Source organism: Lineus longissimus, chromosome 18, assembly GCF_910592395.1.
Source record: "Lineus longissimus chromosome 18, tnLinLong1.2, whole genome shotgun sequence".
NCBI lineage: Eukaryota > Metazoa > Nemertea > Pilidiophora > Heteronemertea > Lineidae > Lineus > Lineus longissimus.
In genome coordinates this window covers 5,806,981-5,822,109 of record NC_088325.1, presented here as the reverse complement: position 1 = coordinate 5,822,109, position 15,129 = coordinate 5,806,981, and the positions used below count along the sequence as shown (strand labels likewise).

Genomic DNA, 15,129 nt, shown 5'->3' with positions numbered 1-15,129 from the left:
CACACCACAGATGCCAAGGAGCACCTGCTGCCTCTGGGCGGCTACTACAAAGATCATACCGATCTGGAAACAACCGGCGCAACCGTCAGCGACGGGACAGAGAGTAACAGAGGGGCAGTCAATCGATTCAAGTTGACCAAATACCAGCGTGCCTTCGTAATGGACGGCACCATCCACCACGAAATGTTCCAGCAGAACAAACTGTCGTGAGCCAGGTGCCAATGCATGCGCATCGAACTGACAAAAAAAATTGCCTCATGTCGGAGAGCACGACCAGGTGATGTTCAACGCCAGCGTTAAGAAAGGGTCGCCGGTGATTGCAGGGGCGCACGAAGACTGGTTGATGACGGCCAACACCAAGTATCCGGTGACCAGGGTAGAGATGCGCCATTACCAGCCGGCGGCCAACAGAACTTGGGCCATCGAGGAGCAGAACTTTTACCCGGGCACCTTGCCAAGACGCGTGGTCCTGGGACTAGTGGAGAGTGGGGCCCGAAACGGAGCGCTAGATAAAAACCCGTTTAATTTTATGCACTTCGACGTCAGCAGCGTGAAATTGAGCGTGGGCGAGAGAACTACCCTAATACGGTGAACTGAAATTGGACTACGCCAACAAGAACGTGGCGGATGCCTACATGGCAACGATGCGCGGAAACAAGCTGTAGTCGGGGCAGCAGAGCAACGGAATCACCGTGTCGGAATACATAAACGGACACAGCCTGTACATGTTAAACTTGGCGCCAGACGATGTAGGAACGAACGCGTTACAACTAGTCAAATCGGGCACCGTGAGCGCGAGCATCACGACCAGCGTCGACCTGCCAACCACCCCCAGTTTGATCGCCATGTTCGAATAAGACTCGTTCCTGGAGATCGACAAGAGCCGAACAGCGAACTGGCGTCACAAAGGCGTGACCATAGAAAATTAACCGACAATAAACAGCCGAGAATTGGAGGAGGCGCTAAGAGCCCATCCCGACACTCGAAATGTGTTTGTCAGGAGCTCGCCGAGCAATGGATTGCCGAAAAGGGCACGGAAACGGCGGCCATGTGCCTACATTGCAAACACAAGCCCGTATGGCCAGGAGTATGACGGAGTGTACGAAACAATTCTCGAACGAAAAACAATTGATGGGGAACGATAGAAAAGTCAACGCTTTAGCCAAACAAGAGTTTAGAATTAGAAAAGAGGTTCTCGACAACAAATTCTTACTCAATTAAATACCAAGACACCTGCTGGAAATGTGTAGGGGTGGCGGAAAACGGAATATATTCTACTATACGTCTAAGCAGTAATAAAACAGCCATTGAAAACGAATTTTGCATTCATTAATTTTATTCCGCTCTAGAAGCGGGCAAAATTTTAGGCGGCTTCAAAGAAACGTCCAAAAATTGCTGCCGTGGCAATGTAAAAAACGGCAACGCCAAGCACACTGCCCGTAATACACACAATTACAAGTTTCTATATTATACTCAAATGATTATAGCATCAAATTCAATCCCGCGAAATGTCAGTTGTTATATTTCTGTCTGGAACCGGGTGGTGGAAATCTTATACCAATAGTTATCACTTTTCAGGGTATTCCTGTAACTGCTGAAGCTACTGCTCTCCATTTAGGAAACTTAATTGGAATGAGGGTAAATAATCAAGACATACATAAAACAGTATCAGATTTCAATAGGCGGGTAAATGTCCTAATATCAAAATTTTATTTTTGCAATTTTGAAACAAAAATCAAACTTTTTTACTCATGCACGTCACTCTATGGTGCAGTCCTGTGGGATTTAAATAATAAAGTAGTAGGCGTATTATATACAGCATGGAGAAAAGCGGTTCGGAAATTATGTAGACTTCACCCTTGGACTCATTGTGCCCTGTTGCCACTAATATTAGATACCTGTTCAATAAAAATATAGTTACAAAACAGATTTTTAAACTTTTATCGTAAGGCTGTAAACAATTCCAATATCTATGTTAATCTTGCGAGTACGCTTTTTTTGAATGGCAGTGGCTCCAATGTATCAAATACACTCTCACACTTGGCTAGTGAGTTAGATATACCCAGAAACCACGTTCCTCTAACTTTCAAGGTACCTTTAAAGGCCGAGTTTTATAGACTGCAGCAAACTGCTGCTGTTATCAGATATTTTTTAATGTATAGAGACTCACTTTCGGGGATAGATATCGACAATATGAATGTAATTCTTGGGGTACTCTGTACTGGGTAGCCCTGTGAAAATGTCTATGCCTTATAATTATGTAGGGATTGGGAGGGTCTTTCATTTCTTTGTCATCACTTTTTGTACTTTTGTTGCACTTGTACTTTTGCACATTTGTAATGTAATTTAATTTACATGAATAAATATGATTATAAATATGATTATATAATACACACATCGACTCCACCAACAACACCGGCAAAGGGCTAAAGTACCGAAAGCAAGAGCGAGCGAGCTCGTCTCGGTAGACACCGCGCGTATAGGCGGCTTCTGCCGAAGGAAAACACGTTCTTCTTTACCAAGAAGAGAAGTATTCGTACTCGGCGAAGAACCGAACAAACGCATGGTCTTCCACTCGGAGTAATGAACGGCGAATTGCTTTTTAATCACCAGATTCGGGGAGCAATCGCCAAGCCCGCATTCGAACACGTTCGCCGCACTCCATCAGTTAGTCTAATGAGAGAAAGTTCTCCTTCAACGAATTACCCTTAAAATCCTTAAAACTCCATAAAAATTGTGTCTACTATAGTTACCTCCCCACCAATAGGGCTGCTAGACTCTTCTCGGGTGTACATACGTATAATGCAGACTTTGTATATCGTTCATATCTATACCTTGATTGGACTGGTGGAGACCTTCGGTTACGTCAGGAAGCTCGACTTTGATCCATATCCAGGTACGCTACCACAGTACTTCTGTCATAGTGCTCAAATGTACGCAATATATTACAAAAACCGTTATTTGTGAAGATATACTGGTAACGACTTTTTTGCGGCAAAAATAACTTCTAGCTGTTAAAGTTTTTCAGCGGAATTATGCGGCCTTGATGGAGTCAAGTATCAACGAAAACCGGTTGACGTAACTGACGGTCACAACCTTCCCTATATACTACGTTAACAATACAGTACATCATGTTATACACGGGCGCCAACTGTACGTCGATGTTGTCAAAAGTACAGACAAACACCTCGACATGGGTGTCCCTTCAAGAGTTTTCATATAGGTCTCAATAGGGTACCAGCAAAACCACGGCCGCCCCGACGTGGTGCTGACTGTCACTAGGGTATATCCAATTCATAATCAGCGCCGCCTATTGGGATGAGGATACCCTATTATTCTGAACTTAGTTGTCTGAAGTCCAAATACTCTCCATGCTTCACTGGCCCTTCTGGATCAATATGCGCATATAGTGACTCTTGCTCGTTTGCCATATTGTCATTCAAACGACATGGAGTACGACCATGGCCCCGATTAGCTTTGCCTGAACTGCTCTCTGCTGTGCTTTGGTCAGGCTGCCCCTCTTCTAGGATTCTGAGTTGACCTGGGACACCCTGCTGCCATGTCGCGTAATCGTACGCACCCACTTCACCGTCCACGACATCGTTTGAGTCGGCGGGCTCATTCCCACGGATTCCGTGAACTGAAAGGTGGTGCCCCATAGGCATTGGCTGTGGGGGTTGTTCAAGCGAGCGTTCAGGGTGAAACACAACATTAGCGTACCCAGTCCCAATGTTGGCGGAGGTGTGTATAGGGCGATTCCCGGGTGTTGTGAATTCAACTCTGGTATCATCGTAATCAACGGTGTCATTTTCAGGTCGGTGACTGTGCCTCTTTCCCCATCGCACCAGACCACGTTTCCTACAGAAGTAAATACAGTTTTATCAAAGAGGCTAAGATGTGGAAGTTGGGAATCTCGTCACTGCATGCAAACAGCGATTAATATCAAAACGTCGCGAGTGCATGGCAGGCTAATTTCACATTGTATGTCAAATTACGTTCCTATATTATTGATTAGCCAACTCACAATGAACCATCAACGTTTGATAATAATTCCAAGGAATATTTGAGTAATATTTCATCAGTTTCCTTAATGTGTTGACAGCTTATTAAAGTGTGACCAAGAAGCCAGTGTCAAAAACTACCCCACCCCTCCTTCAACTTCAGCGAAATCTGTTGAGTACCCGACGTTTCACCAACAGACATGTATCTGATTAAAGTATCTTACCATAGAACAACAGCCAGAATGACGCCTGTTATCGCTACAATGCCTGCTCCAACCAGACCGCCTACAGCAGCAACACCTGTAAAGAGAAAAACAAAATTTGGATTTTATCTTCTTCAAACTTAGGCTTTATAGCCAGAGACCATGCAGTTTATATGAATGAAGAGATGATCAGGACATGTTAAAATCGGTGTTTCTATGTTCGATCTGTCGAGCTTTTATCTGTCCATAGTTAGCTAAAGCTAACTGGACTCACCTATGTTTATCTTGTCATCAACTTCATCATTGAAGAACCTGCTCCTGTATACAACATCATCACCATCTTCGACCAGTACATAATAATAATATGTCTTATCGGGATCAACAAAAAAGGTTGCATGGGTTTCCTCTGGTTTAGGCACGGCGTAAGTCATGCAGTCGTCCGTGCCGGTCAGGCAGTATCTGATCTTTAGCCCTGTATATTTTCCGGTCACTCGTTCCCATTCCACGGTTACTTTTTTACGTATCCGATTTACAGATATGAGGGACAGTTCGGGTTTCTCTGCAAATTAGATAAACAAACATTTTAAAAGAAATGGTTTGAACAAAGGCCATGCATATGATGAGGGTATGGCATGGGCAGAACGTTTGTATACAGAACACTCCTTTTTTGAATCAGCATCCCCAGTGGTGAAACTCTATTTACGGAGAAATGGAATTGCCTACTTGTGGAGTTTGCCGCACGTCCGATCACTTGGCGAAGTTGCGAAATCTGACCAACCATTTCTCTATCTCATTAGACACCGGGGGCGCATCTCAGCTTCTCGTCCTAGCTATTTAAAGACAGGTTCAAATGTTAAAGGCACTGCTGAGAGTATTGATAAACGCATGGCGTACATTGCCGAAGAGGTAAATAATGCAGCTTATCCAGGTGTGAACCAAGTAGCTGAAGAGATCGAGATTCTATAAAAGTCTATAAAACATACTGTAGTTTCATGAAAATAACACCACTTCATTAACAGCCGGTGTCGCCGCCCCTGACTCATAGGGTGGCGAACAGAGCTGTTGAGAAGGCCGATCATTGGCTAGGATTCCAGAGAGGGTTGTCCAGGCCTCATATCCAATATACTTCAGTTTCGAGTCCAATCCTTATTGTTTGGGTTGTTGAAACCGATTCGTAGGTCTCCTATGAATGGGATAATGGGATCGGGCCTTCGGCCATTGTACTGAGTCTCCCAGAACATTTTCAACTAATCGTCATTGGTAGCGTAAAGGGTGTCCCAGTGCTAATGGCTGATAGTGTACAGGGTGTCCATGAAAAAAGTTCAACTGACATATTGGCTTCTGCTGGTTTTAGGGACTGACCTGCCCTTTCAAAGTGAGGCGCTGCTCAGGGAGGTAATAGAACATGTCTTCGGGTCTTATCATCCCTTACCAGCTTCGGGCTTTCAAAGATACTTTGCAGCGCGAAATTGGTAAGAATGAGAAGTTGTCCGTCACATATCTGGAGACAAAACCGAACATCCCTCTGAATGTACAGTCTTGTCCGAAGTGATCAGTGAAGGAATAAAAAAAGAGACGATGCATATCCCGATTCAATTTTTTTTCAAAGCTAAATATACACATTATTAGATTGTCTAGCTTTCAGAATCGTACCCACAATCATTCACAACACCCACAGTCAATACAAGTCCATCACAATGTCCTCCTCGACTACATTCACGAACTCTGGTCCATCGACGGCAGTCTCCTCTTCCTCCTCCAATATAGCATGTGGTCCAGCTTCGATTGGCCTTGGTCGAAACGATGCTTCAAATCAGTTGACGATAACGTCCTCATCAACACCATCCCAGGCATCTCTGATGATGTTGGTCACGTCTCTCAGGCCGATGTGAGGGCAGTCTCCTCGTTCGTCCGTGTGGTCCTTCTTCCACGATTTCCATTGTCGCCGTACGTGACATTTGAAGGACTTCATGACTACAACGTCTAACGGTTGTACGAGGGATGTGCAACCAGCAGGTACATAATCCAGGCTGCCTCTCATGTCGCGGACTCTCGTCCGGAAGTTCTCTGTCCGGTGGACCTGATAATGATCGACGATTAACAGGAACTGCTCGGTCTCGTTGTCGGTGACGTAGGGTGATAGGACTTCATCTAACCAGTGGTGCGCCGTTTCCTCCCTCATCCAACCAGGTTCCGATTGGGTAATCTTTACATCTGCTGGTGGGTTGTCTTGGAGGGCTGCAAACACCCGGACGAAACCTCTTCTGGGGAAGGTGATGTCCGCCGGCAACTTTGCTCCAGAGGCTGCGATGCAGAGGGTGACGGTGTATCCTAGCTTGGTATTGGACCTGGATGATCGGACGTCTATGGCCTTCTCCCCCGTGGTGTTGGCCGTGTACATGGTTCTCATATCAAACAGGACAAAGGTTTGGTCCATGTTAAAGAAGAAGCGCATCTGTATATCAAGACGATCGGTGCTCCCAGTAACGCATCTCAGAAGGTCTGGATCCTTGCAGCAGCATCAGCAGGGACGGTCGTTGTATTCTTGGTCACCTTCCGTAAGGACACATGGCGTCTCTTCATCAAGCACTCCACCCAGCCTATGGATGCGTTGAAATCCCATAGCTGAGGGCGACAATGCTGAATCCCTTCTCTGACATCTTGGGCTTCCTCATTCCACCAGCTTTGCCACACTACCAACGCCTTATCTTGAATGTCGAGAACGGAGACTGCGAGGCGACGCTCTCTCATATGCTGCAGCCATTGGTAAAGCTGGTCCTCAACCTGTGGCCATAACGGATCACGGGGCTCCATCACCGTCTTCTTCCGGCCATGCCCTTGTTCTTGCTTCTGCTCGAGGTCCTCGAGATTCCACCTTCTAAACGTCTCCCAGGGGATGTTATAGTGGGCGGCGAACTCTCTCATACTGCGCACCGTACTGTTCGCCAGTGCCTCCTGGTCTCTCAGGTAGGCAAGTTTTTATGTCACGGTGTAGCGCCGGCGTCATTTTCTCAGCAGCTCTACAGCATCCATTGTCGCACAGGTTGCCTGCAATGTGGGTACCCTCAGTGGGGCTTCATTCATAGGCCTAGGAGGCCCTAGAATTACTCAAGAAAACCACAAATCCTAGAAACTTCGATTCTGTTTTCTCCCACGTAGGCCTAGAGAGTCTAAATAAAAAAGAGGGTTGTAGAAAAACAGAGGATGAGCTCCTCGTTTTTCTTCGGAATTTCGTGACTACTATCATTGCCTGAATCTCACTTTGCTTTTATATACTAATGCAAGCATTCGTAGATTTTTCTTCAGAGTTTCAATAAGGACTTTTTTGTTTTGGGGGGTTTGGATCAATCTAAAAGGTGCTTCAGTTTTATGAGACAACCTGTATAAACGGTCGGCGAGTGGCCTTACCATTTACGTCATTCCACATGCGCACTCATCCACCTGGAGGCCCACAACACTTCGACTCAATAGGGCTGCGGTAATAAGTGGTTTAGCGTAACCGTGACAGCTCGACTGAGCCATCACAAGGGCCAGCGAAGTCACTCATTGGTTACCTCCTGCGAATAGACTCGAGAGAAGAGGCCGGTGTGACAGCGGATATTGTCCCCCTGGAGTCATAGTCCGGTAGCATTGTATTTGACCAATTAAGCAGCATGATCTATTGTACCGCTAACCCTAACCAAAACATTTGGCAATGCGGGCTATTGTTACACGGACTATCAGCCCTAGGACTACTATCCCCGCCACACCTGGCCTTGAATATCCCGAAGTGGTGTTATTTTCATGAAACTACAGTATTCACAAACCTGGTGTTTTCCCTGATGTTATGTTGCTGAAGTTACTCGCGTGAGTTCCCGGCATAGAATTATTGCTGCGCACCCGAAACATATACCAGACATTCGACTCAAGACCCATAACCTTATGATACACGGCTTTCTTGAGACCTGGATCAGTTATTCCTCCTTTGGGAACCTCCGTTGCAACATCCCAGTTTTCTGCAGACTTCTTGTATTGGATGTAAAATCTCTGCTCCGAATCACCATTGAATTCTGAGATCCATTTGAGGGTCACTGCTACGGCAGATGAGTTGACTACTTTGAGAATGCTGGGTGCAGAGGGCGGACCTAAAATGAAGCAACTGTTGTGATCTACAGTTATGAGATTGATGTGTACATTTGGTTTTTCAACTTCTCAGTTGGAGTCATGAACTACATGTGTTTGGCATTGACGTCAATATTCTCTGTGATTGGTGTCACCGCAAGAACGGTATGATGAACGAAAAATGCGTGTCAGATAGAATTACATGCGAATTATATGTATTTTTTGGTAACGAATTCAGCTAAATAATTGTAACGAATGATTGTGTAGTTTCGGTACTGTTTTTGAAGAATGCTATTAAAGGCCATTTTGAGGGGGAAATCCGTCATTTCTGACCCATTCTATTTTCAGCCTTTATCGGTTTCCCCGGTTAGGAGACCAATCCTGTGGATGCTATTGAACATTATCAATTTCGACATACTGTGAAACTCATGGAGATGTGAGATACCCCTATTGCAACTACTTTTGACTGAGATTCTACATACTCCTGTACTATAAACTGTTGATTAATTTGCACAAATCGTCCAGGCACCCACTGACAATCGCTAGTCCTCCTGTAAATATACTACAACTAGTATACTAGTACTCTTCTCTGAATTTCATGTGTAACTATCACAATGTTAAAATATGTACATTGTAAACAACTACCTGCCAAACTTACTACTAGTATATTGTATATCTTCTCCACAAAACTGCCATGTACCGAAAATCCTTATTCATTGCCATCAGTTCACATGTACCAAGAGAAAATAATAAAGTGTACTTTTACATTTCATAACTCAAACTCTTTCTTCATATTTGTACCATCACCTACCCTATCATAACAACAGATTCATTGTTAAATGGTATCAACATGCCTACAGACCCCTCCTGCCACACCCACAACCAAAGCCACACCCCTACGTGATCAGAGTCGCCGCCAGGCTTGTTTCTCTTCATCAGGATTGAGCGGATAATTCTCCCTCAAACAATTACTTGAAATAGGGTGCGATTGTTATGCTTCTCCGAACCTTGACATCACAAAAGGACTCTGTATGGAACACGGGTTTAAACGTTTGGTTAAATTTTCAGAGAGAAGTTGTTTCAGTCAAAAGTACGTAATCAGCAAATTTGAAGGGGAAAATAAAGGCCAAATTATAATCAATATAAAATACAAATGTTTGTGTCTGTTGGTTATTCTTACCCCCCCCCCCCCGAATATCAAGTAGCTTTTCCGAACACTCCATGTGTCCATGCCCCATCCTCCCACGGGTAATTGCTAGTACGTATTAATTTTATAAGCTGTAAGCTATAAGATTCAATTTCAACAAGACATGCCATATAAAACTTTAAACTCAACGACCCCCTTTAAATCTACAAAAACCTCTAGAATTAAAACTTAGACGGAGGCTTTTTCGAAGCTGAACCAACAAGCGCACCCTTGTTTAACACATATCTTCCCCCCCCCCCCATGTGATACAAAGTATCAATGCAGCTCTGATGAAAGTGTTTGAAGCAACAAAATAAAGTTAAAGAGGAGTAGTGTATACTCAAGGCCAGAACCTGCATTGATAATTTTTTGGGAATACTGAATTGGCGTTTTACTTGTAGTAACTTCACTGATGGTACCGGATTGCTGCCAATGCCAAAAGCCAATAGCTTCACGTCATGTGCTTTCACTTTCACTTTCAAATACTGAATGACTGAGTTGTTGTTTTCACACGTTCACACAGTAAATCAGAAAAGTGGTATTTTACGGGTTCGCTGACGGATACAGTTGATCAGCATGTACCAAAGGAACTGTGCAGTTTCTTTTGTTGGAAGCTGTGCAAAGGCCAAACACACCATTGTCAATGGATGGAAAAACTTCACTGGCCAGCCGAAATGCAAAGGGGATTGCTCTGACTACAGAGTTTATTTTCGTATCCACAAGAACAGCCCAAAACATCTGACCCAAAACACTGTACTCCAGTACCTCGGAAATGCCACAACAACTGGCAATTGGCGTCGCTGTTCGACAGGCAATTTGTGGAAAGAAGATAGCAAATGGACGATTCAGTTCCTAGAGGCATGTTACTGAATGATGGAGTGTACGTAACGGCAGACTTAGTTCATAAACGTCTTGTCGACTTTGAGGTTGTCGCAGCAATTTTGATGTGTAATTTCGTTGTAAAATTATCATTATTTCTCCTACTTTTTGGGGCTTGAAGCAAGACAAAAGAAAATAATTTGGTCAAAGTCAATCCACTGTTTTCCCATAATAAATGATTTGGGCCATGGTGCCATCCATGCGATTATACTGTCTTTTCATCGACAAACCACCGGTTCCTAATATTCAGGCCAAACCCACCTTATGATTGTACGTAGTAGAGGATCACAATACACGCATGGTAACGACCAATAGCAGTAGACTGTCAACTTAGAAGGCAGGCCTAGGTTTTAGAGGGGCTGCTGTATGTTTCGCAGGTGACCTAATAGGGTTGCGTCATTTGTACGGACGAGTGCCGTGGCGGAATAATACGGGGTGTCCCACAAAATACTCCACCGGTTTTTACGGGGTGTTTGATCTCAAAATTTGAGTACCTTAAAAAGCGTAAAAAAGGCAAGGAACTTCGAACAACAATGTCTGGTCCATAGTTTGGAATCCGGGAGAATTACCTTAGCATTTTAGTTGGACATTATGTGGGCCTAAAAGGGCAAAAACTATTGAGTAATCAGTGAGGTTTCAGGCGTATATAAAGTTTGGGTACTGTCGGAAACCTCTTCTTGCCTTGCCTACAACTTGTAGAAATATGGATGAGCCACTGCCTAAAAGAAAGCGTAATTATTCCGTGTCGGAGAAGCTGCGATACCTGCGAGACTTTGAGATTGCCATTGGAAATGGCACTGTGCGAACGATGACATAATTTGCCAACCACCACAACATACCTTTTGAGACGTTTCGCAGGTGGAACCGTCATGACCTGGAATAGAAGGAGGAGCAGAACCGGGGCAAAGACCGAAAGGTGAAGCAGAGGTTGATTGGTTACTGGCCTGAGGTCGAAGACCAACTAGAAATTTGGTTCTGGGATGTTCGGCCAAGACGTCTACCTGTTGTGATCCAGGATGTCCAGGAGAAGGCCGTGCAACTATTCCAGACCTGGTGGGATGCCCTCCCAGAAGAGCGCCGACAACTCGCCATAGAGGCAAAACCACTAATGCATGATTTCCATGCATCCAACGGCTGGGTGGAACTTTTTATGAAGAGGAAGGACATCAGCCTGCGAAAAGTCACGAAGAACACTACCACTATTCCAGAAAACGCCGTTATCCTGGTTCGAAACTTTCGCGATGAAATAACCAACACCATCGAAAATTTTGGTATACCAATGCGCCTGTTTTTCAACATGGACCAGACTTTCCTCCTTTTTGACATCCGCCTAATGTACACCCTCAATGAGAAAGGCGGCAAGGCTGTTGATGTACGAATCTCCAGGAAGAATCCAAAGCTGGGATGTTCTGTTACACTTTGCGTGGCGGCGAATGGCGATAAGATGCGAGCCAACATCACCTTTCCGAGAAGAGGATTTGTTCGCGCGCTTCGAGCTCTGGAAGAGGCCGGGTTGCCCGAAAACGTTGTGGTCGCATCGTCCGCCACGGGATGGGTCAGACAGGAGACGATTCACCATTGGCTTGACGAAATCTTCATCCCATACGTCCATGAGGCCCATGCTGAACATTTCATACTTTTGGTGGATCAGTTCAGAGTAAATCGAACGGAGAACTTCAGGAATCGTCTCACTGCAGAAGGGGGCAGACTCAACTTTGTACCGGCCGGATTAACACCTTTGGCACAACCCCTGGATGTGGCTGTCATGAGATCCTTCAAATGTCACGCCAGACAGGCATGGAAGTCATGGAAGACCGAAAACACCAACGAAGCAGGCCAGTGTGATCCAATTGGACTCAGAGATGTTGTCAACATCGTCAGCCGTGCCTTGGAAGCGATCAGCCCAGAGGTCGTCGAGCATGGATTTGAGAAAGCGTTACGCCCACAGAACATAGACGCAGGTCCACACCCAGTTCCAGATGACGACGATGACGACGAACAGGGGGTAGAATTCCTCAATTCCTCAATCTGCCTGATGAGTTTGAGCCTGAGATAGCAGGGCAGTAAGCAATCGGGTCAACAGAGACAATCGGCAACCGGACCAGAATAAAAATCCAAAATAATGAATAAAAAATATTTTAAAAAAAAGAAATGAGAAATAAAAAATAAAAACAATGAATAAAGGCAAAAAAAGATGAATAAAGATTGGATGAAAGCCAATCTGAATAAACCTTAATGCATGAAGCGTCGCTGTCTTGAAGCGATGCTGGTAGAGCCCCCAAAAGGCCTGTGATGCCCACTCCAACGCGTTTTATGTGAGAAAGGGTTAACGTTGATCTATCAAACAGACCCAAACCGAAAAACCGCACTGAAACCGCAAACTCAGACCGCAAACCACAATAAACGCGAGCGCTTTGCATATCCTATGTGTCTCGTTAGGCCAATCTGTCCTTCTACTAGTAACACACCTACTTCATTCAACTTTCGACCAATGAGTGAAATGGTATTGTGCCCTGTGCTCGCGATAGGCGTCTGCATTAAGCATAATGAACCGGTCTTACATCGATGAAAAGACAGTAAAACAATTGCCGTGGTATTTTGTCATACAATCACAATCCAAGGGATGGATCCTTAAACATTACTGATACATTACGCCTATGGCAAGCGGAGTGTACAGTTATTCAAACAACCTATATTTCTTCAATAAAAATTGGTTTAATGGCTGATCAACTAAGTTTGTCTGAAAGAAATATATTTTTTAAAACAACCTATTTTTTCTCCTAATAAACCAGGTTGTTTGAAAAATATAAGTTTATATGTAAAAAAAAAAAATTTTCTGCCTCATAGATTAAGTTTTTTTTCCATAAACCTATATTTTATGATGAAAAATACTGGTTTTTCAACACAAAACCTAAGTTTATCACCTAAAATGTAAGTTTTTCACCGAAATGTCCATTATTTATTCAATATAGCTTGGTTCATCAAGCAAACAACCAAGTTTATCTTTGAAAAACAGGTTTATGTCTAATAAACTATTTTTTAAACCTGGTTTATAAGAACAACCTACCTTGTTATCGACCCCACCGACAACTGATTTCGCTGGGATGAGGTTAGCTATGTACCCGTTCCCTGTCCAGACAGGAGTACCACATGCACATGCGCATGCACAACCCGTGGTGCCGAGGTTGCACATCCTCGTCCCACAAAGATCGTTAGTTCGTGTACGTAGGAAACGAGGTAGAAGATACAAGTTTCTTGATAAAGTAGGTTCCTTGTACGCCGTTTGTCCAGTTTTTCCACCCAAAAAATTGAATCTTCATTTGACCTTGACCTTCCCCCAATGACCTTGACCTTGCACAAAACTTCTTAGTATGCTTAAACGATAGCCGATGCAAGGAAACATCTGAATGGACATTTAAATTGTGTATTTCTGATAACTAAGTTGGAAGAAAACGGTATTAAAGTAATTATCGGCTATGTTTGTTTTCTGGTTCATCAGTAAACTATTTCCAGAACGTCTTTAATGGTTTTCCAAATTTGTTTCAGCTCTTAGATAGTAAAAAAAGCGCGTCATTCGTTATTCTTAGTACGCGCATGTCCTGGCGCGAAATAACTTTCCATCCACGCGAGTGCACGCCGAGATCCGAGTTCACACTACCATGCCATGCAGATTTCTTTAGCCACTATCAAATCCTCGACCCCTCCTTGTCTTCAGGTTTCCAAAACAAGCTAGGGGTCAAGTCTAGAGTCATCATTGAAGCAAAATATTTATTGATGTTCATGCGGTATCTTGCATGGATCTGTCTCAGCAGGAAGCCCACATTGGTCAGAAGAAATTTTAATTACTGTTGGTCTACTATATCAGCGAGGTTTACCTGTACATACCCTACATTCAGGTTGTCTACTCTACCTAGCCTTAAATTTATTTTGTATAGCACATATTCAAGGTTACATGATATGAGGAAAAGATTTAAGACTTCATGGTTATGAAAACGGCTTGTGCCAATAATTATAAGATGATATATCACAGGCACTTATCACCTCGGGAGGTCCAGTGTTCTGATAACAAGCACCATTGGAGTTCCTGAGAGAATCTAGAGATTGATCTTCATGACTGAGCTGATGGTGGAAAGCTACCCACTTATCAACTTTGGACCTGAATTCACTGGTGGCATCTCCTAACACTTACCAGGTGGTGTCAATTTGAAAATGAATGCGCTTGGACCAGTTGGGCTTGTGACATCCACCTTATATTGCCCAAAATAGTCTTGCTTTACTGATTTTATCTCTAAAGTGTACGTCGTCTCATTGACCTTTGCAGGGGTGAAATCGGAGTCCAGGGCTGTGAAGTTTGTAGAGCTGTGGTAGCGGAACCAGGTAGCAACCGTAGCGACTGGGTTAGCTATGACGTGGAGAGTGAATTTGGCCGGCTGGTTCAAGGTGGCGGTCGTTGTCAGGACTTCAGGAAGTGCAGGGTTCCATATTGGTGGGTCTGAAAAATACAATGAATCTTATTATCTCCTATTAACATGATATAAATGTCCAAGGAACACATTGTAGCGTCAAAACAGCTTCGTCCTGATACCTTTTTGCCCGTAACATCGCAGTAAAAAGTACAGTAGAACCTCTCTATTAAGGACACTCTCGGGACTGACAAATGCAGTCCTTAATAGAGAGGTGTCCTGATTGGAGAGGTCAAATTGAATGGAAAATACCAATTTGGGACCAAAACTAGTGTCCCTAATAGAGAGGTTGTCCC

General features: G+C 44.1%; 1 protein-coding gene across 1 annotated transcript in view; it reads right to left on the bottom strand.

The window, feature by feature from the left end:
• Positions 1-1,345: 1,345 nt before the first annotated feature.
• LOC135502495 (hemicentin-1-like) overlaps positions 1,346-15,129 on the bottom strand; it is a 34,072-nt gene continuing 20,288 nt past the window's right edge. The window contains exons 7-11 of the mRNA XM_064795395.1: positions 14,560-14,862; positions 8,011-8,328; positions 4,479-4,763; positions 4,226-4,301; positions 1,346-3,858 (exon numbers count right to left, since the gene is read on the bottom strand). Coding sequence (XP_064651465.1) covers positions 3,333-3,858; positions 4,226-4,301; positions 4,479-4,763; positions 8,011-8,328; positions 14,560-14,862 — 1,508 coding nt within the window. The 3' untranslated portion in view covers positions 1,346-3,332. The remainder of the gene's footprint in view (positions 3,859-4,225; positions 4,302-4,478; positions 4,764-8,010; positions 8,329-14,559; positions 14,863-15,129) is intronic.